We start from the raw sequence: 21276 nt of genomic DNA, 5'->3' as shown, positions 1-21276 counted from the left end.
CCCTTAATTCAAAATATTCTGAATTAATTTAATACCCATTTGTATAATATACAAGTATTTTGAAATAAATAAAATTGAATTGAAATACGAGGCACAATCCCTTCTTTCCTTCTTTGTAGCAAGGCTATGTTTACTGGATCTCCCTCCACCCTCCCCCCACCCCCACCCCCACCACGCCCTGCTTTTTTCTGTGCCTTGTATCTTAGTAGGTGCTTTATGGTCCAATCAGCTCATTTAAAGTAGGAAATTTTAGCCAGGCTATATTGGATGCCTGGAAAGTTAGTTATATGATTACTTTTCAGCGATAAAAGGATCAAAGGGAGCATTCTATAATCTGCCTAACTCCTCTCGCCTTTGTTTCGTAGATCATACTAATAAAGGCAAAGGCTGCTTTGGTTGTTTTGACCAACCCTTCCACATTATTCCCCAATCTGGTCACCACAAAGGAGTGGTATTTGGGGGATTCTAGGGTTTTGGTGTTCATAACTCTTGTATTGCTCTCTGATGTGCAATAGCTCAGAATCTATATTTTTAATGTCTTAGTGTTCTCTTAGGAAGAACAAGGCTTGCCTTCTTTTTCTTTCCTAATATAAAGCTTATATTGGTCTCCTAACTTTTGGATTTTTCCCTGAATTTCTATGGCATATGCCAAAGGGCATATTAAGCACCAGTTTAGAACACTGCAGACAGGACCTCTGCCTCTGTGAGTATATATAGCTGGACAGGCTGCAGACCAGGTACTCGGGTGGCCCCCTGATTTGTGATCACAAGTGCCATTGACTCAAGGGCAGAAGGCTATTTATAATAATAGCATTTATCATTTTCTGTTTGGGAAATTTGAGCCCTGATGACTTCATATCATGTGGCTGATGCAACCCAGTCCATTTTCATCTGCAGCAGGCAGGGTGGTGACAGAGCAGCTCTGGGGACTCAAAAGTGAATATATTTGCCTAGAAATACTTCTAGTTTCTGCTTTCTGGAAAGTGGCAGGATACTGAGGAAAATACACCCTTTGGCACAATTCCTATTGGTTTTGTAACCAGTTAGAAACAATACTCAGTTTGCTTTAGATTCAGTTTTGAAACAACAGCTTTCAAAAACTTTTTAGATGAAAAGATGTAAGAAAACATGTCTGAAGTCCATTGAAGACCATAAAAGACCTGGTTGATTTAAGTCCAGCACAGTGGCATAGTCTGGATCTTTGGCTTCTGTGTCCTGATTTTAGGGTCTTCCAGAAATGCTTCGGTGACACCTCGGTTTTTTCAGCATCTTCCATGGGTAGCAATAGTTTGATGTCACTGCGTATCACAACTTTTTTTGTTTTTTCTTTGTGATTGAAAAATGGCCCTTTGCCAGTCTGGGAACTCAGAATTATCCTAGAATCTCCCAGTCAGAGAAACTTTCAGCCTGGATGATAGGAGTCTGGGCTCTGTGCAGCTGCTGGGCTGTAAGCTGAATGTCTGGGGGACAGCAGGAGATGAGTAATCTTTATTTGCAAGCATTTTGTTTTCTTCCTTAAACATCTATTTTCATTTGAAAAACATATTTTAATGAATACAACAGATAATAAAAAGGAACCAATTGAGAAAATCATTGAGGGGAAAATGAATTACTGGTGTGCAATAAATCCGATGTCCTAGAGGAGGGTTAATATTCTATTGATATTTTCCAGGAAGTAAAGTAGCTCATTTAGATGGAAAAAGAGAGACAAAATTGTGCTAAATTAATTATGGAGTTTTTAATCTGCTATGAATTTGGAGCAAATTTTATTAGGAAGAATTGGAAGTACATGTTAACCTTTATTATCAGGATAAATTACATCTTTTAGAAATGAGGGACTCTTGTGCTTTGTGTAGGGCCTTTCACTTGGGTATAAATCTTTGGTTGGAAGCTGGCCTGGGTGATGGCGACTAAAATGACCTCTTTTTGTGTGGTGGTTTAAACAGTGGTTTCCATCCGGGTCACACATTTTGGCTGATGGTAAATTCTGAGTTCAGCTGTCAGAGTAGTTCCCAGAGGTTCAAGGAAGATGCGTTTGGACTTGTAGAGGCCACCTTCCATTTTTGTGGAAACGTCTGTGTATAGCTTCCCATTAGGGTTTAAATAGACAGACTGGTCTAGGGTTTAATAACATGTTCCTTCTTGATAAATTTATTCAATGCAAACCCAGGCTGTCTGTTCTAGGGGACGGATACTTTTATGGGGAACAGCCAAGTCTTACAAACACACCTTAAATGACTACTAGAGAAAGCCCTCACTTGTATAAGACTTGCAATTTACATTTTGATTTGACTTCATTTGGAGCCACCTTCTGATTCATACTGTTGATCATGTCTGCTGTCTCTTTTCCTTTTACTCCCTCCTCTTCATCACCTGTAAGCTTGCCACATACAACTCTTCAATTGGTGACTTTATAGAATCAAGACTTTATAGTGGATTATTGCCAGCTTTCACCAAACAGGAGTAATGCTAACTTTTACTACCTAGAGAAAAAACCATGGGCTAGTTTTAGATAAAATTAAATTTCAAATCACCTCTGAAACAGTGTACATTCCTTCATGTCCTAAAATGTTTGGCAACACTTAACTACCCCTTGATCCCCAAAAAAACCCCACACATATTTTCTCCTCAGGCTGTGTGTTCTAGAAGCACCAGGCAAACCACTCTTACTTTCTTTTACAGGTTCTAATTTTTTTTTTCTCATTGTTTTAGGAAGTTTGGGGCTCAAGGGTCACGACTCACTGGAGCAGGATGGGGAGGCTGTACAGTATCAATTGTACCTGCTGACAAGCTGTCCAGCTTCCTAGCAAATGTGCACGAAGCTTATTACCAGAGGAGCGACCGAAACTTAACATTCGAGAAGCAGAGTTTGTTTGCTACCAAACCTGGGGGTGGGGCTTTGGTTTTCCTTGAGGCCTAAACAATGTAAAAAATCTCAGAGAAACTATTTAGGGCATTTAGGAACTGGCAGAACTTCTTATGCCACAGTAAATTAATCCTCTTTCTGTTTTGTATTATGATGAACGGTTGCTATTATCAAGATGTATTTCCAAAGAAACGGTTGAAAGCTCTCTATGCTTCATAATGATTATTTTTCCATCTTAAACTATGTTTTCTACCAATAAGAGCCAAAATTATGCTTGGGCAGATCTTTTAAGGATGATTTACTGACATTTATTGGTTTCAAGATTTTTAAAGATGAATTGGTAAAAGACATTTATACTGACCTCATGGATTAGACTTGAGTTAAACATGCTGCTACAATTAAAGGGATATAATTGAATTGTATATTCTTAAATACAGTCCATTTCTGGTTTCTCTTGACACTCTTCTTCACAGTTGTAGTCTTCTGTTGATGATGTTGATGATGAGAGTGATGCCAGAAACTCTCTCTCAGTTCGAGCTTCAGAACGCTATTAAAATAATACATAATGAAAGACTCACAAATTTTCCTGGATACTTGAATGTGAGGTTACTACACTCACTAATTATCAGGATGAGAAGAATTACCTTTTTTTGGCCAAGATGGATTTAGGCTCATTTACTTTTTAAAAGCTATGTGATATCACATAAACAATCACTTTCAATTCTTTCAGCCCTCAGCTGTCTCTGTCACTTAAAATAGAGAAACTTAGATAAAAGACACTCTACACCTTACCTCTATTCACACTAAAGTAGTTATCTGGATGATAATTCAGATAATTCAATTTGTTCATAGAATTTACTTTCTTCCCACTTCATGCTACCTCTTCTCAAATGCCTCTCTGATCCACAGGGCACGCTTACTTGCTCTGGGAAACCCCATTCATGCCTCACAACCCTTTGGGGTGTGTCTAGCAGGTCTCATTTGTATGTGTGGAACAGTGTAGGACAGTTATGCAGGTATGTGGGTAAGAGTGGGTTCTGGGGTTGAGTAGGGGTGTTGGTGAGTCCTTATGTGTTCATCAAAAGTGGGCAGAAATGTTTAGCCATGTGGTGATGGTAAGTGAATGGCTTTCCCACAAGAAGGTCTTCCTGAATTATATGAAGATTTAACCCAGAAAGTAATTTGCTGCTATAACCAGATAATTGAGATAGAAGGAGTCTTATGGCATAAATTATCCAGAAAATTATCACACTTTCGTATTATTCGATGACTGTTTTGCTCATTAATGTACATCTTAAACACTAGACATCATCATCTTGAATCTCAGTTTTGGAGAGTCTGAGGCAAAGCTAGTTTCAATATTTCTCAAAGGACAACAGTCCTATTTAAAGGACTCGGAAATCCATTCTATTCTAAAATAAACTGCAGGTGCATTTTCATCTTGAAAGAAAGGTAAACGCTTGAGAAAGCTTAAGTCAAATATGTTGAATGAATTTTGAGTTTTTAAACACCCAATAGTCCAAAATCTGAAATGATTTAAAATTAGAATTCTTTGTTTTTTAATACTATTCCATTTTCCACAGAAGATCTGTGGTTGGTACATAATTACTTAAAGATACCTGGATTAATATAAAAAAAAAAAAGTGGTACTTTCCGTTGCTTTGCTATTCTATTTAAACTTTTCATCATGAGATTCCTTCTTGCAGTAGGTGACTAAAAACTTCCATTGTGCCCTCTGCTTTGGAAGACACAGTTGTTCTAAGCCAGGGATCTACTCTTGTCTTGGTGTCTGGCTTGAAGAAAAGAACTAGTTTTCAATCAAACCATCACCAAGTGTCATTCTAGAAATTATGAGAGATTTCAACCTTTTCTGGAGAGGATGGGGCTAGGGCAACTGGAAAAAAGCTTTATGAAGAAGATGGAATTTGAGCAGGGCCCTAAAGAATGAGTCGAATATGAAAGCTGGGGAGCAGGCACTGCAGATGAGTGAATGTATGAGTATGGGCGAATAAACATGGTGTGTCTGGACACCTCGGTTTGTTTGCCCTGGGATACAGTGGAGGATAAGATAGGTTACACTGGCTGGAGGTAGCTTTTGAAGAGCTCTAAGTCTAGCATTTAGATGAGGGGTTGCCAACCAGTAGCCCACAGGCCACATCTGGTTTGCAGATACATTTAGTTTGGCCCCCAAGTATTTAAAAACTTGGGGTTCTCATCAGAAATTTTATAGGAGAAGCTGGATTATGGATGTTGAAAAATCTGATTATCCCCTCCCCTCCATTCCTGGGGGTGGGGGGCAGACAGTGAACTTAAGCTGAGGTATAGCTGCTTTGTTTAGATGATGTTGGACTCTTCAGTGTGCTACAGTTTCCAAAACTTGTAGTTTCCCTGATACTCAGCCCATGTACCATTTACCAGCCGAGGTCACCTGACCTTCACCAGCACACTGGCACAGTGGCTTTCTTACACTAAATAATTCTCTGTACCCATGTCTCTAGCCGTAGTAGTTAGGGGAGACCAAGAAAAATGGGAGAAAGAATTTTTTTTGGAAGTAAAGAATAGTCCTATTTGTTTAATATTAAACATGCAGGTGTTCTACTCCCTTCTCTCACCTTTCTGGCTCATACAGAAATTTGATTAGATGATCTACTCTCTGTTTTTGACGTTACACTGGTGGCCAGTGAGGACTGTTCTCAAAGACATGCTAAAAATAAAAAGCTCGCTCCTATTCCTGACCTCAGCTGGCTCAACCTTCAGATTTATTGCACCCCTTTCTCTACATGTCCTTGCCTGTTGGAAGGGAAGAGGAACCTTCAGATTTAACAGAAGTGCCCATAATTTAAGAAGGAGCCAAAGAAGGGGGAACAAAGAAAACTGGAAAGACAGAGCAGGCTCCTTTATTTTCTTTCTTTCTCACACTTGAGTCCTGTTTAGAACCTTATAATTTCTGTCTTATGTTGAGGGCAGGGACCATTCATCTAACGCATTCATTGGAATCCAATGTATTATTGTTGAATTATTAATGGGAAATAAAATATGACTTCAAACACTGATAACTTTTCTATTAGTTTGAAGTTTTGACTGCATTTGGAGGTCTTCAGTTGCATGAACTGTCCATGGTCAGAAGCAAGGCATGAGGATAAGTGGGCATGAGGTTGTCACTAATATGTAAAACAGAGATGATCTTAAACGTGCATGCAGATGATTAAATTAAAATAGCATATTCTACCTTGTCACTCACTGTAACTTGGATGTGAAACCATGCAGTGCTATTGAATATTGTCCAGTCCAATTAAGACAAGGTAGAGAGAGAATTCTCAACTATTTTCAAAAAGGAAACATACCAGTTTATGTAGGAACTTGTCAAAGTCATTCTTAGCTTCGTAGGGTTTCTTGGTAGCCTTCACCTGGAGTCTAATCAAAAAATTTTTTAAAAATCAGTAGCCAAACTAATTGTTTTATACTGACACCAACTAAGAGCCAACATTTACACAAAATTTAATATTCTGGGCATCTGCTGGCATTTTACATATATTCATTCAGTTACTCTTATGAAGTAGGCACTACTGTCACCCAGTATTATAAATGATGAAAAAGGCTCAGACAGGTTCAGTAACCTGTCCCCCCAGTCCTCCAGCTAGCATGTCATACAGGATGTAAACCCAAGCAGTGTGACTTGAGCCTTCAGTTCAACCACTGTGTGCCACTGCTCCCCAGGAGTGAAGCATTCTCTTCATGAGATGGTTTACACAGTATTTGCTGAACTGACTTCACTCTCCCGTCTCCAGTGCAGACTTTAGGGGGCGTCAGTGGGGAGGGAAGAATAGGAGGGACTGGCAGGGAGAGATCTGGGGGGAAAGAGCGGTGGAAAAGGCTAAAGTGTGAGGGTGCTCACTGGACTGGAAGCCCATGGAGGCAGGAATCCAAGAATCTATCATGATTTTTGTCGCTAAGTACTCATTTAAGAAATACTTATGAAGGAGTTGAATAGCTGAATTTAGGAGGCTGCAGAAACCTTTCCAAACATCTATGGATGAGGGGAGAGGCAGAGCTGAGCTAGGCTAGGCCAGGATGCATAAGAACTTGGGACAAGGGAGCAACATTAGCAAGAGAAACACAGCAGACAGAAAGGAAAATGAAAAGGGATAGATGGCTATTAATTTCACAGCAATTTTCAAGGGAGACATTCTAAATGATTTTTTTCCTCCATGGAATTTGTAGGAAGAAAACATTTCTGAAAATTCCAATATACTTTGCTAAAGCATAAAGTTTGGGTTAGCCCACCCCCCGCAAGGCTGCCTCTAGGTTTTTTTTTTAGCACTTGGCATAGGGCACCTGAGACGGCACAGAGGGCTAGCTAGCTCTTAGGGTCTCCTGCATTAGAGCCACGCGACCAACAAATGCCTCCTCAAGTATTCTCTGCTTTATCTCCGTCCATCTTATCTCCCCAACTGGCTTTTCTCTTCACTTATTATTCCCCTCTGGGTCTGTTCTCTCCTGCTTTCCTCAAATCTGGCTCTCACAGCTTGGGTCTCTTTCTCACAGTCCTAACCACACTCCAGAATATCCCTACTGCCCTTTCTCAGTAACACTCTTAGAATCTCCCTCAGGTGCCAGTCATACTCAATTCTGGTTCACCTCACTTTGTTAAAATCAAGCCATCTTCCAACTCACCCTTTTAATTTGCAGTGCCCTGTTCCTTTTTTAAAAATAACTTTTATTGACATATGTCTCATACCATTAAATTCACCATTTTAAAATGTGTAATTCAGGGGCGACTGGGTGGCTCAGTCGGGTAAGCATCTGACTGGTCTGAAGCGTCTTGTGGTTTGTGAGTTCGAGCCCTGCGTCGGGCTCTGTGCTGACAGCTCAGAGCCTGGAGCCTGCTTCAGATTGTGTCTCTCCCTCTCTCTGCCCCTACCCCACTTGTACTCTGTCTCTCCCAGTCTCTCAAAAATAAATAAAAACGTTAAAAAAATTTTTAAGTGTACAATTCAGTGCTTTTTTAAGACACTCACAATTTTGCATCATCCCCACTACCTAACCTCAATTTTTCTGTTTGCCTTTCCTTTCTTCTCCATGAGTATCTCTTTTGAAGATTACAGATAGACTTGTATGCTGTGCCTACAGATTTAATAGGCATATGAGATTTATATACACAACTGAATATTTCCCCTTTAATTTCTCCAACTGTTATGGAACCTCGTTGGATCACCCGGCAGAAGAACCAACCGGCACATGGCGATCTTGGAAGGCAGGTGGTTTATTTTACACCAGTGGGCTCAGAGGAGATCACTCTTCTGAGGTCTGAGTCCCAAGCTTAAGCAGAGGGAACAATTTATAGTTTGTTACTTCCGCATTCCCCATTAGTAGTAATTTGGTGCGCTGGGCAAGTGGGATAGGAAGAAGAACCTGGAAGGGGAATTTCCCTAGCAGTCCTGTCGGCCATCTTATAACAGATTTTTCCCTATCACAACAATGTCCCATTGCATAAAACATATCTGAGCGCTTCTTGCAAATTGCTGTGACTGTTCTACATTCTTCTGTATATTCTCAGTGATGAGAAATCCCATCCCATACAGATTTGATTTGGGGGAACTTGTAAACGTCACCTGGGATCAGATCTTATAATTTAGGTATTGTGAAGGGGAAATTTGAGTGATAAGATTTTTCGTGAAAAGTGAGATAAGATTCTAAAGTAATAGGCTAGATTTTCTCATGTGACTGGGAAACTGGCTTTTAACTTTGATTTTATTTATTTAAGGTTTTAAGTAATCGCTGCACCTGACATGGGGCTCAAACTCACAACCCTGAGATCAAGAGTTGCAAGCTCCATTAACAGGCAGCCAGGTGCCCTAAAACTGGCTTTTTTTTCTTTTTTAATTTTAAAATGTTTTTTATTATTTAATATTTGAGAGAGAGAGACAGAAAATGTGAGTGGGGGGAAGGGCAGAGAGAGGCAGACACAGAATCCCAAACAGGCTCCATGCTCCGAGCTATCAGCAGAGCCTGACAGGGCTCAAACTCATGAGCAGTGAGATCATGACCTTAGCTGAAGACAGACACCCAACCGATTGAGCTACCCAGGCACCCCTCGCGAGAAACTAGTTTTTGTGTTTTTTTTCAATTTAAGTATAGAGTACACACAATGTAAGTTTTGGGTGTTTAACACAGTGATTCAACAGCTCTGTAGGAGACTCACAATTTAAGTTCCAAAATAGGAATTAGAAGATGAATGGCACACAGCTGTGGCTTGTCTGCAGGGCTGCACTCACCTGTCAATTTTTGAGCACGTGAGTATGCTAAAAGTCGGTTAGTCTCTATAGTTTTCCTTTTTCTACTCTATTTATAAAATAAATGTGCCTTCCAAAATGTATGTATCTATAGCAGAAGAGGAACAAAGAACTAGCCCAAGAGAGATCAGCTAAATAGCCTGTTTTTCTAGTTTATGTCTTCCGGAGGGCAGGGCATGTTTATGGGTTTTTTAATATACGAAATTTACTGTCAAATTGGCTTCCATACAACACCCAGTGCTCATCCCAAAAGATGCCCTTTTCAATACCCATCACCCACCCTCCCCACCCTCCCACCCCCCATCAACCCTCAGTTTGTTCAGTTTTTAAGAGTCTCTTATGCTTTGGCCTTGAGCTTAAGCCCTAAAGGTGGAGGAGTAAAAGGAGATAATGTTTAGCAATGAATTAGTAGAGTAGTTGATTCTGTAGACAAAGAAACTTATTCAGATGGACAGTTAAGTAGAAAATCTCTTTGAAGATACCTGAGTTGATGTATTTTTAAATAAACCTATCGTAGCTTTATGCAATACACTTGTTCAATTAAAATGTTTTTAAGCACTAGAAAGTTGAGTAAGGAACAAACCTATCAAGCTCCTTGTCAATTCTTTCCTGCCGCTGTCTTAGGAGTTTTATTTCTTCATTAATTCTGTGCTTCTCTCTATAAAATCAAAATTTCGAGTTAAATTTTAAAGTAAAGCAGGCATTTCTACTTGGGAAAGAAAAAATCAGCAATTTGCTGACTTCTACATGTGAGCAAAAGCCCTTCACAGACCAATTCTTCAACACCCGCTCCCTACGCACTACGTGGTGGGAGGACACCCCCAGCCCAGCCCCTCCTATATATACATACCAAACGCATAACCCATGACACCTGAGTAAGGTCTGGACTCCACCTTGCTGCTTCAGCAGGGGCCCTCTTACAAAGTGTCGATGCCTGTGTGCGCGTGTGCATATGTGGTGGGGGTTGGAGGGCTGGGGGAGGTGGGAGGGAAATGGCGCCCCTCAGAAAGCAGATTTTCTACAAACTTTTGTCCTGCTCGCTGGATAAGACCTACCTGGCTGCTCTTCCATTTATCTCTCTTTGTTGTATTCGATTCCTCAATACTGCTCCAACTGCCACCCCTGCTCCAGGGAGCTCATCCTGCAAACAACCTTTCTGTGCTCCCAGGGCTCATCTTTGTAAATCAACAGTACTCCAGTCTCTGTTCCCTGGAGCTCTCTCCTGGTCTCTCCATGCTGGGGTGCATCCCTCCAACCACAGTACAGCAAAGCTTCCTTCCTTCCTTCAACCCCCTGATACTTGCCATGGCTCCACAGCTCTAATGTACACCCTTGACACTTACTAGAAAAGAATCTCCAAATTTCTTAAGACACGCAGAAGTGACTCTCCTCACTGGTAAAATAAGGAGCTTAATGCAGATGATTTCTATGATTACTTCCAGCTCACAGCACTTACGATTTTACATTTAACAACAGTTTGGCATCAACTTACATCCTAAAATCCTTTTGATTCTTTGCAAACTGTCTTTTTGCTTCTTTTATGATATCACGGTAAGTTGGAGCAGGTGGTGTGATTGGCTTATGGTTAAGGAAAGATTTGTAATTAGGAACATTTGGGAGAGTAGGACAGTATCCGTTACCGGGGGGACCAAGAGGGCCATCTCGCCCGGGCTTCCCATTCATGAAGGGTCTCAAGTGTGGACATGAATATTACGTCCAGATTTAAACTGAGAAGACAGAAAGAAGGAGGATCCATTAGACCACGTTAAACTGTGTCCCATAATCTGAACTACACCACCCACAGTGCACTCAGACTTAATAGTTTCTTAAATTCTGTAATTACCTTTTTTTGTGGTGTTTTGTGTGTGTGCCTGTGCATGCACACATGCATGTGTATGTACATTAAAAGCAGCAATTTGTTAAATTAAATATTTAAAATGTATCAAAAATTTTTAACCTATTTAAGCATTTCTTCATTTCTACATATACCAAGAACCTCAAGGTTTCTTGACTTCTGAAAGGCTCCGGAGGTGCATGGCAGTATATGTTGGTTGCCTTAGTTATTACAGAGAAGAAAGTTGGTAAGTAGAAGGTGTAAGTGTGCTGTTAAAAAGCCCAGGGCTCTTGTCCCACCTGTTTCTGGTACAGCCTGTGGTTGTGCTCCTAACCCTGGTCTTAAACCCACATTCGTGCCTAACAAAGCAGGCACTTCCCTTCTGAAACAGCAATTGGCGAATGACTTCAGGAGGCAGCTCTCAGCTTGTGTTAAGAGAAGACCTTAGCCTCACTGATAAACCAGGAGCTCTTTAAACCTCTGTGATTGCCAAGACACAGGGCATGAGACTGTCCTTGTATGGCCTCCGCTCCTCCTCCTGAAGCACACTTCAGTATTACCTCTTTCTCTGACTGCATTATTTATGGTCTCTTTCAAGGCTGTCCTTGATGCTCATTTTAATCTTATTTATCTGGTATGAGAATGTTAGGAGCAGTCCAGTGGATTTGGTCTCCGGAGGCAGGACCACATAGGTACTTAACTTTATGACCTTAACTTCCTGAGCATTGCCTCTCAGCTGAGGTATCTAGAAGGAAAAAGATGAATGGCTCCACAAGAAAGATTCTCAAAATGAACTTACATAAAATTCATGTCTTTCCTATGAAGCTCTAAACTACTCAGGAATTATCTTCAATCACTTATAATGGGAAAATCAAGGTCTTAGAATCAAGGAAAAGGTCACCTGGTTTTCTTTGCACTCAAGACTACTTTCTCAGCAATGCTAGAAGCGGTAAGTTCTCTCGGTTGGTCACAGAACCTGTTTAAGCAGGCTTTTTTTTTTTTTAATATGAAATTGATCGTCAAATTGGTTTCCATACAACACTCAGTGCTCATCCCTAAGCAGGCTTCTTAACAGCATCACTGACCATAGAGGGAAGCAGTGTTGACAGCAGAACACACTCCATCCTACCAAGCACAGAGTTTGAGAGGTGCTGGGTGATTATGTTACCCTAAAATGGATCAAAAGTCTCTGAAATAGGCTTTAGAGAAGACTATTCATTGATGCGTTCCAAGTTTTCTTTCCCCCTTAATTATATCTAGGTTTTAGAATAAGATTTTCCTTCAAGAAAGAGAGGAGCCTGACTTCACTGGTTAATGTCACAATGGCATATGGTTCCTGAACTTATGGTTCCTGATGAAAAGTTCATTTGTACTGTGTAGGTGGAAATTAAATCAGTACTCTGATAGCATCTGGCATCCCCAGGAGGCAGACCAGCAACTGCATGTGCACAGGACGAATCATCATTATTGGCTTCAAAGACTCATTCAAGATACAGCCCTTTTCAAGGCACCATGAAGCAAAATTGGGAAGTCAACAAAGTGTGTTTCTTCAGTATCCTTTACTCATCTTCTCTCTTGATGCTCTTATTTCAGGACCCTCTTAGCTCTTCCTCTCTCCTTGGCTGGCACTGATGGGCCATTACCCAAAGATTGTAGAGGGAGTGCTATCCTGGAGACTGAGCTCTGGTTCTGGCACTGTGGTCAGAACCTACCATTTAAGACATGGCAGCCAAGGTAGTTAGCCAGGCTGGCCCTCTTTTTCCTTGTCTGTAAGGGATGGGGGTTTAGTTAGGTGGTCTTGTGGCTCTCTTCCTGATCTGATTTTCCATGAAATAGAATATGAGCCTATTTAACTTCAGAAGTTCAGACCCATCACTAAGGTAAGGGCAAAAGGCTAAGAGAGATGTGGGATGGAATTCGAGATTCTGTAAAGGAATGAAGGAGAATTTGTTTATTAATTGGGTATGGGGGCTGGATGAGAGATAAGGAGGGGGAGAGATCAAATGTGACTAGGATAATGATGGAATTATTTTATAGAGATGGGGAAGTCTGTCATTTTGGACGATGTACTACAGGGGATGAGAAGGTATTTTAATAATGGGCATGTTCAATTAGAAACTCTCAATAAACGCAGATAGAGATCAATGGGAGTAGATATGAAAATGGAGACTCTCTTCAGAGGTGATGGTTGAAACAGTGAGAATTAATGAGACCCTGGGGAAGAATGAAGTGGGAAAAGAAAGAATCTTGATGAAGAGAGATTTTAGGGATTAGGAGTAGAAGAAGGGGAGGAGCCAGGAACTGGTATAACTAACACAGTAGCATATACCAAAGGAGAGAATCTCTTTAAGAAGGAGGAGTGACAAGTAAGTCAGTCATAAAGGTTGATTTGAAAACCAATAAACCTAATTGGGTGATACCATTACTCATTCAACAATTACTTTTTGAGCATCTGTTGTGTGCCAGGCACTCTTCTGGACCCTGGAGGTTGAGCAGTGAATAAGACATAAAGGTTTCCACTCTCATATAGCTCATATTCTAGAGCATGTACACTTTCCATAAGCCATTCACCACAGAGAAGTCAACGTATACTCAAATTAAGTCCCCTGTTTAAAGGGGGGCATAACAAGCAAATAAACTGATTAAATAGTGGTAAGTACTATAAGGGCAGTAAAACAGTGCATGAGAAGAGAATGGCTGGGAATGTGTTTGGGGGTGCACAACATTAGCTAGAGAAGGCCTGAGTATCAGAAGAAATGGGGCTGGCAGTAACATTTGAGTAGGAGAAAGGGCAGTGTAGCTGGAGCAGAGTGAGTGAGGGCAGAGAGGTAGGAGATGAAATCAGATAGGTGGGGCTGGGTCTTCTAAGGGACTTCGTAGCCGATGGCAAAGTGCAAGAGGAAGCTGTTGGAAGCTTTTAAGCAAGGGACTTATTTGAATTATCCCTTGGCTATGTGATGAAAGGCTTGTGGAAAGTGGAGAAAAAGGGAGGCTCTAAAGGGGGCTTTCTCCATAGTTGAGGCGAAAGTGGTAGCCGTGCTTGGACTAGGGTGGTAACAGTGGAAACTGGATAGTTTCAACATATGCTTTAAAGGTGGAGATGATAGAATACAAGGCTATTTTAAAATAGGTGTCCTACAGCCTAAAGATGAAATAATATTGTAGACATAGAATATAATATTATATTCCCTTTCTTTCTCTTTCTTTCTTTCTTTCTTTCTTTCTTTCTTTCTTTCTTTCTTTCTTTCTTTCTTTTCTTTCTTTCTCCCTTCCTTTCTCCCTCTCTTTTTCTTCCTTCCTCTTTCTCTTTGTTTCTTTCTTTCCTTCCTTTTTTTTTGACATTGGAATTTCTAACAAAATATTTGGGGCACCAAACCTGGTGGTACAGATGACAGTTTGGGGCAGGGGGTCTGGCCTGTTGGCCAGCTCTTAAATGATCTCAGGTCTAATCAATACCTGTGCAGAAGGCTGACATTGCACTTCTCCTAACAGTTTAACACCTGGGCCCAGGAAAGCGTGGTACCAACTTAAGTTAGTCTGCTTCTTGATTAGTATACCAAACATTGGAGGTGGCTAGAGTTAACTAAAAATCCTCAAAGACACTATATTTTAGGTGGTGGTAAGGGGGTGGGGCAATAGTTGGAAATGGAGTGGAAATACAAAGAGTTAACATTTGTTGGATATCCAACATGCACTGTGATGGGATCTTTACCGTATCTCTAGAATTCTGCTTGAGATTCTTGACAAAATAAAAGGGTGACTGGCAGCTTTACTTACATGAATATAGCTCTACCCCACACAGTCTTGTTTGTTGCCTGACAGAAGGCATCCCAGGAAGCCTCTTCCTGGTCAGAGCCTCATTTTGGACTGGGTTTCTGTTTTCAGTGTGCTTCTGAGGGCAGTTCATTTTACTCTGGGAGAGACATTTCGTAGTGATGTAGGTTATATTTGAATAGTAGCTATTATTGAACAGCCAGCTTATCACCTGGAATTTCCTGTTTTCAACCAATTGTTCTGGCAACCTATGGTCAGAAACACAGCATTGTCTTCAGAAGTTACATCCACAAGTTCTGATCACACTGTACAAATTACCTTGTCTTCAGGGACCTTCTAAATGAACCTACTGGAATAAGTGTCCATGTGAACTTCAGTTTTCTCTTGATATGAATCAAGTCTGAATGGTAAAATTCCAAACTAAAACTTTCTTAGGCTGGATCCAAGTTACTTTCAAACTTTGGCTTTAAGATTTCATTCTGCGTAAGTAACATTTTTGACTATTCAATGAATGACAACTTAAGGGATACATTAGTTTCCTCAAATTTAAAAGAGAAGTAGTGAAAGCCTCATTTTAAGTAATTATAGTGGACAAAAACTAAACTTCACAAAATCTACTCATTTTGACAAATGTTTCAGCAAGACTTAAAAATATTACTGTGGTAATCATTTCTCAATATAGGTGAGTGAAATCATCATGCTGTACACTTGAAAGTTACACAATGCCATGTCAATTATATCTCAATAAAAGTAAAAAAATATATTACTGTACAAAGAATTATTATAGCAGCATCAGTGTAATCAAAAGCCAAGAAAAAATTATCCCAGGATCCCACTTTCCAAAAAATAAAACTATTTTCATTTTCTATGTGCCTTTCCATCTGTCATATACAAATATATATTTTACATTATTGTTATAATGGCATCGTTGCTTTCTTTATGCCACTATCATAATTTCCCCATGCATCCAAATTTTGTAGTCCTTATTTTAATGTTTGCAAAAGATTTCAGAGTGTTTGTACCAGAGGGGCTCTACTGCCCTGATAGAAAAATTGTGCTGGGTCTTCTTATATGAAATAACCAATTTCTCCCCTCTTCCCCAATTGTGTTTTCCAGTATGACATCCCCTCTCTCCCTCCCCACCTCCAAATCCAGCAAAGGAGGCCTGTGTCTCTCTAAACTCAAGTCCTTTTGAGTTCTGGGGAAAGACAGCTGTGTTCTTGCTTAGCTTGGGCCTGGTGTGATGCTCATGATTGAAAAAAAGAGGCTGTGGTCCAGTTCATTGCATCAGCAAGAAGCCTGCCAGTTATGCCAGATTTCCACCTTTCGTTTTTTTCCCCCTTTACCTGTCACAGACTGTGAAGAAGTCTGGCAGCTTTATTGTTTTTTAATTTTTTTTTAAGTTTATTTATTTTGAGAGAGAGAGAGAGAGAGAGGGAAAGAGCCAAGCAGGCTCTATGCTGCCAGCTACAGAGCCCAACGTGGGGCTCGAACTCACAAACTGTGAGATCATGACCTGAAACGAAACTAAGACTCAGATGTTTAACTGACTGAGCCACCCAGGTGCCCCTATTTTTTAATTTTATTTTTTTTTAGGTTTTTATTTATTTACTTTGAGAGAGATGGGGAAGGGGGAGGGGCAGAGAGAGAAGGAGAGAGAATCCCAAGCAGGCTCCACACTGCCAGTGCAGAGCCTGATGTGGGGCTCAAACCAACAAGTTGTGAGATCATGACCTGAGCCGAAGTCAAGAGTCGGATGCTCAACTGACTGAGCCACCCAGGCACCCCTAAGTCAAGCAGCTTTAGAAGAAAAGGCTTAGCAATCTTCCTGAAACAAGCAATACCTGAAGATACCAGGTTAATATCTGTCTTTACTTTTACTTTTTAATATCTGTCTTTACTCTTCTGGCTACATTTAGTGATTGAAACTCTTAAGATCTTCTCCTGAGTAAAAATCAAAGAAAGCTGCATATCATTCTTTTTGTAGAATGATGAACACAACTAATGATGTATTTTTCCTAAAGTGTATAGGGTCTTGAGCTGCTGAAATTTAATTTGCATGCTGCCATTTCCTGGTAATATTTAATTTCTCTCTCAGATTGCCTGTTAGAATTTCACAGATTTTATCCTTCTCCAAAGTCATATTGTGCTCTTGAGCATGGTTCCCACGATGAAGTATTTATGAGTGAGACCAGGCTTGTCACTCTGACCTAATTGGATTTTCTTCCTTGAACATTCGTTATGTACTACTGGTATTAAGACACAGAACTATGTTTTTTCTTATAAATTATTAATTCTGAACATATGTCATTATTAAAATGAACTAGGTATACGTTCTTTATAAGGTCATTCTCATTGCCCACAGAATTTGGTCAGAGTTATATACTTGTGCTGTGAAATGAGTTCTGGGCTGCATGATGTTGATACTGACTAAAACATCAGCACTTTCTTGCACTATTCAGTGGTGATGGATTTTAGTAGACTTCTGTTAATGTCTGTTAATGAATAGCCTAATTTTTATCCTCGTTGGATACACAAAGTCATCAATTTCCCCCAACTGTGTAGAAAATTAGAGCACTTACAGCTTATAAACTATGAAGAACGGCTCTATTTTATTCCTTGGGGATGACTGTGGCAACATGTTTTCCAATTCCACTGTCTGAATTGACCTCACACTGGGTTTCCTCATGTAATGCTGCATGGAGTTTGTATGGCCAGCCACTAAATGGACAAGGAGCCATCTGAGTACAAATAAAATGGTCCTGTTCTAGGACTTCACAGCAGCTGTGGTTGGGATATGACACACTAAAGCCTGGAGGCATCCTAAAGACCTCACTTCAGACTCTGGGTTATTTGACCTCCCTTTAGAAACACACAGTATTTGGAGCACCTGCATGGCTTAGTTGGTTGAGTGTCCAACTCTTGATTTCCGTTCAGGTCATGTTCCCAGGGTCATGGGATTCAGTCCCTCATTGGGTTCTATGATGAGCATGGGGCCTGCTTAAGATTCTCTCTCTCTCTCTCTCTCTCTCACACACACACACACACACACACACACAAATAAAAATTAAAAAAATGAAGTTGAAACACAGAGTATAAATGAAACAAGGGGACTTAGAAATTGTAGGGTCCGTTTTGATTATAATATAGATGAAGAACCTAAAGCTTCTAGGAAGGAAGTACTCTGTCTTTGAGAAGTTGGGCATGTGTGAAACTCAGGAAAAGAATGTCCCAGGGGCAAATTTTGCTTCTGTCTGCCGGAAGTACTGTTCTAGAATGAAGCTACAGGAGGCTGTGCTGGCTACCCCACATCCCTTAGATATATTTCTTGGAGTATCTTTAGATTGCTAATGAGATTATCAGGTTTCAGGCCAAAGTATCCGTTCTACACATAATGCTATTGTGTAAGTTATAAAAGGAGCTGAGGCAGAAAACGGTGGCCACAGTCTTGTCCTTTATATATGAGAACTCATTTAATTCCTAATCCTAAACACTGAATTCTTAAAATAACTTAGCCTGGGGCCCAAACTGATCTTAGAATAGTTCTCTTCTGCTTACTGTTTACCTTTGCGTACACTTCAAATATTTTAATGTTAGATTTTACAAGAGTGTCAAACATCCACAACACAACCATGTATCCAGGAATTTTTTAACCAGTGATTACCAACCCCATGTGCCTTATTCTATGGGAGACAGTGCCACTGTTGGAATCTCACTCTGGTATTACCTGTGAAATAGGGGTTTTAGTAAGTCTCATTATTTAATACATTATTAGCAGTGGGTTTATAGCAGAGTTCAGAAAATTGAGGGAATGGGGTTACCAGAAATATTAACACAGGCTTAACTAAAAGCATTCAACAAACTTGCCAGAGCATTTACTAGGCATGGAGACACAAAGATGAGAAAGATGTGGTGTCTGAATTATGGGAATCAATAGGAATGAGAGATAACAACAGGCAGTTTTTCAAGTGGAAGATAGAAGAACTATGAAAAACAAGCACAAGACTCTAAAAGTCTAGCAGTCGGTTCGGCTTTAGTGCAGGGCTGTGTCAGATTGGATATGCTGCTACAGCAACTTAGGTAGTATTCTGTCGCCAATGACAGTATTTCCTACCTTCACTGTTGAAGTGCTTGGCACCTTCACACAGGTACCAGTGCTGGTTATGGAAGAGGTATTCAGGAGGTGTTTAGTGTTCTTGGCCTACTCAACAAGCATTCTTACTGAGATTTCGGGGTAGCTGAATCATAGATTTCATCTTGAGAAGCCTGGTCATCATCAGAAAGTTAACTGTGTTTGCTATATTGTTTAAGAAATCCGGGAAGTATAATATATCTTTGAAGAAAATTTTCATTAAAACGGTTAAAACAAATTTTGGTGCTTTAGACGGTTGGCCGTAGTTATGTGGAATATTTAGTTATGGGCAACAGTTGGCTCTCTGATACGACTGGATAAACAAGTTGTTGATTTATTGATTCCACAACGTTTATAGTTTATACCCTTGCATAGATACAGCGCAAGGGTTGTTTGGACGGAAATTAACCATCCCCATTCTTTCCATCAACCCTCCTCCACTCACAAAGCTACTCCAAATAAACAAACAAATTTTGGGTTTGTTTTGCAAATTTAGCACCTTGTTTGTAACTGTATTAAATACCTAAGCCTCTCCTATAAAAACAGAAATTCTAGAGCCCCTACTCCCCTGAGATGGGCCAAATTGGATTACTACTAACAAAATAGAAACAAATGGATGTGAGATAACCCCCAAAGGAGGCCATTTGTTTGCTCTTAAGTACACAGGACTTCAGCTGTAAACTAGGATAGGGTTTCTACGTTGGGAAATCTTGGAGCATCTCACTGAATCACTTGGAGCCATAAACTGGCAGTGATTTTTATGGGGTGAATGCAAAGTAACAGTGCAGATTTCATTTAGTTTCTCCTTTGCCTGCCCACCTTCAAGGAAGAGAAATAGTTTATGTGAACACAAAATTATAGTCAATTTTTGTATTTAATTGAGATACTGCTTTTCAGTCCTAAATCCTAAGCATTCATAAAGCTATGGCTTTTCCACTTGATTTTTTTTTTTTTATTGACTAGTAGCATGTATAGTAAGAATATCCATTTTTTCCCCAATGGTTGAAATCATTTAAACTATTTGAAAATGAAATTTCCTTCTGTTATTTGATATAAATTGGGCTTTACCACATGTATAGTAAAAAAAAAAAAAAAAAAAAAAACTCAGGGTGCCTGGGTGGCTCAGTTGGTTAAGCGTCCAAGTTGGGCTCAGGTCATGATCTCGCGGTTTGTGGGTGTGAGCCCCGCGTCAGGCTCTGTGCTGACTGCTTGCTCAGAGCCTAGAGCCTGCTCCAGATTCTGTCTCCCTTTCTCTCTGCCCCTCTCCACCTTACACTCTGTCTCTGTCTCTCTCAAAAATAAATAAACATTAAAAATCTTTTTAAAAAAACAAACAAAAAATCTTAACTCTAACTAACTCTCCAAGATGCAAATCCCTCCTGCTTCCCCCTCCCCCCTTTTCTCCCCACTGGGCCATGTTTATAATCTAAAATCCCAATTGCAGCTAAAAAATTGATATAACTCGTACCCTGGAACCTGATTACCTAAAGCACAAAAGTCTATTCATTCCATTAGTTAGTTTACTAACTAGTTTGCCGAATTGTGGTTTGTGTCTTGTGTATTTTATTAAAAGAAACTTAAAGAAAAAAATGCTAAAGAGAACTTACACTGGGTCTATAAGAAATAAAGGCTGGATCTTAACAAGCAATTTTGTAATTGTCTTTGACTCAAGGTGGCTGCAAAATGCTTACAATACACATGTGCCTACTTAACTCATGTAAGACAAAACCCTTTGTTCCTCAAGTTCTTAAAAAAAAGGTGTGATGTTCATTTGCTACACCCCCCCCCCTTTTTTTTTTTTTTAACTTGGCTTACACTCTTAACTGGCAGTTTGCAAACGGAGGAAACTTAGCAACCTACTCGACAAAGTTTAGAATAGCTTCAATTAAAAGTCATCTAAAAATAAAAATAAAACCTCCTTTTCTTTTCTAAGAGCAAATTTAAATACTTGGGTGTCACTTATGCTACCATGCTTCTATGATGTTTGTCTGCCTATAAAGTGCTCTATTAAATAAGTCAGATATATTTTTTAAATTTAAAATCTCTTTTAGACTCCACCAAAATCTCTTTTAAGGAGTCCTTGAGAGCCTAGCAGGAGAGTTAACAAGGTTATTCTGGTAACTGATCTAAATTATCATCAGTGGGAATTAAATAAAAGGAATCCACAGATCAAATATCTGACTATCAAAAGGCAATCACAGAATTTTATACAGATCTAGGGTACTTATAAAGTTATTGACCCAGGGGGCTTGTAAAGAGTGGTAAGCTTTCTTGTATGGATTGAAGCCATGCGATATAGTGCAAAATTCTGCATGATGCTAAAAGTAGATGCCCCTGAGCAAAAAAAAAAAAAAAAAAAAAAAAAAAATTAAAACTA

The 21276-nt window shown here is 39.9% G+C and overlaps 2 protein-coding genes across 10 annotated transcripts in view; one reads left to right on the top strand and one right to left on the bottom strand.

Annotated features, from left to right (window-relative positions):
- Window positions 1-8691, top strand: part of GALK2 (galactokinase 2) — a 146024-nt gene extending 137333 nt beyond the window's left edge. For 2 of the 3 annotated variants that reach the window (XM_045449789.1, XM_045449788.1), the window contains exon 10: window positions 2713-3437. In XM_045449789.1, the coding sequence (XP_045305745.1) occupies window positions 2713-2920 (208 nt within the window). In that variant the 3' untranslated portion in view covers window positions 2921-3437. Of the gene's footprint in view, window positions 1-2712; window positions 3438-8056 lie in introns of those variants that run through there. The other variant, XM_045449790.1, reaches the window with a different exon arrangement.
- Window positions 3276-21276, bottom strand: part of FAM227B (family with sequence similarity 227 member B) — a 195756-nt gene continuing 177755 nt past the window's right edge. For 4 of the 7 annotated variants that reach the window (XM_045449782.1, XM_045449784.1, XM_045449785.1 and 1 more), the window contains 4 exons: window positions 10652-10729; window positions 9743-9817; window positions 6211-6280; window positions 3276-3413 (listed from right to left, as the gene is read on the bottom strand). In XM_045449782.1, the coding sequence (XP_045305738.1) occupies window positions 3294-3413; window positions 6211-6280; window positions 9743-9817; window positions 10652-10729 (343 nt within the window). In that variant the 3' untranslated portion in view covers window positions 3276-3293. Of the gene's footprint in view, window positions 3414-6210; window positions 6281-9742; window positions 9818-10651; window positions 10730-14770; window positions 14907-21276 lie in introns of those variants that run through there. The other 3 variants (XR_006704715.1, XM_045449787.1, XR_006704716.1) reach the window with 3 other exon arrangements.

This window comes from Leopardus geoffroyi, chromosome B3, assembly GCF_018350155.1.
Source record: "Leopardus geoffroyi isolate Oge1 chromosome B3, O.geoffroyi_Oge1_pat1.0, whole genome shotgun sequence".
Taxonomy (NCBI): domain Eukaryota; kingdom Metazoa; phylum Chordata; class Mammalia; order Carnivora; family Felidae; genus Leopardus; species Leopardus geoffroyi.
This window is presented reverse-complemented; position numbering and strand designations above follow the sequence as displayed.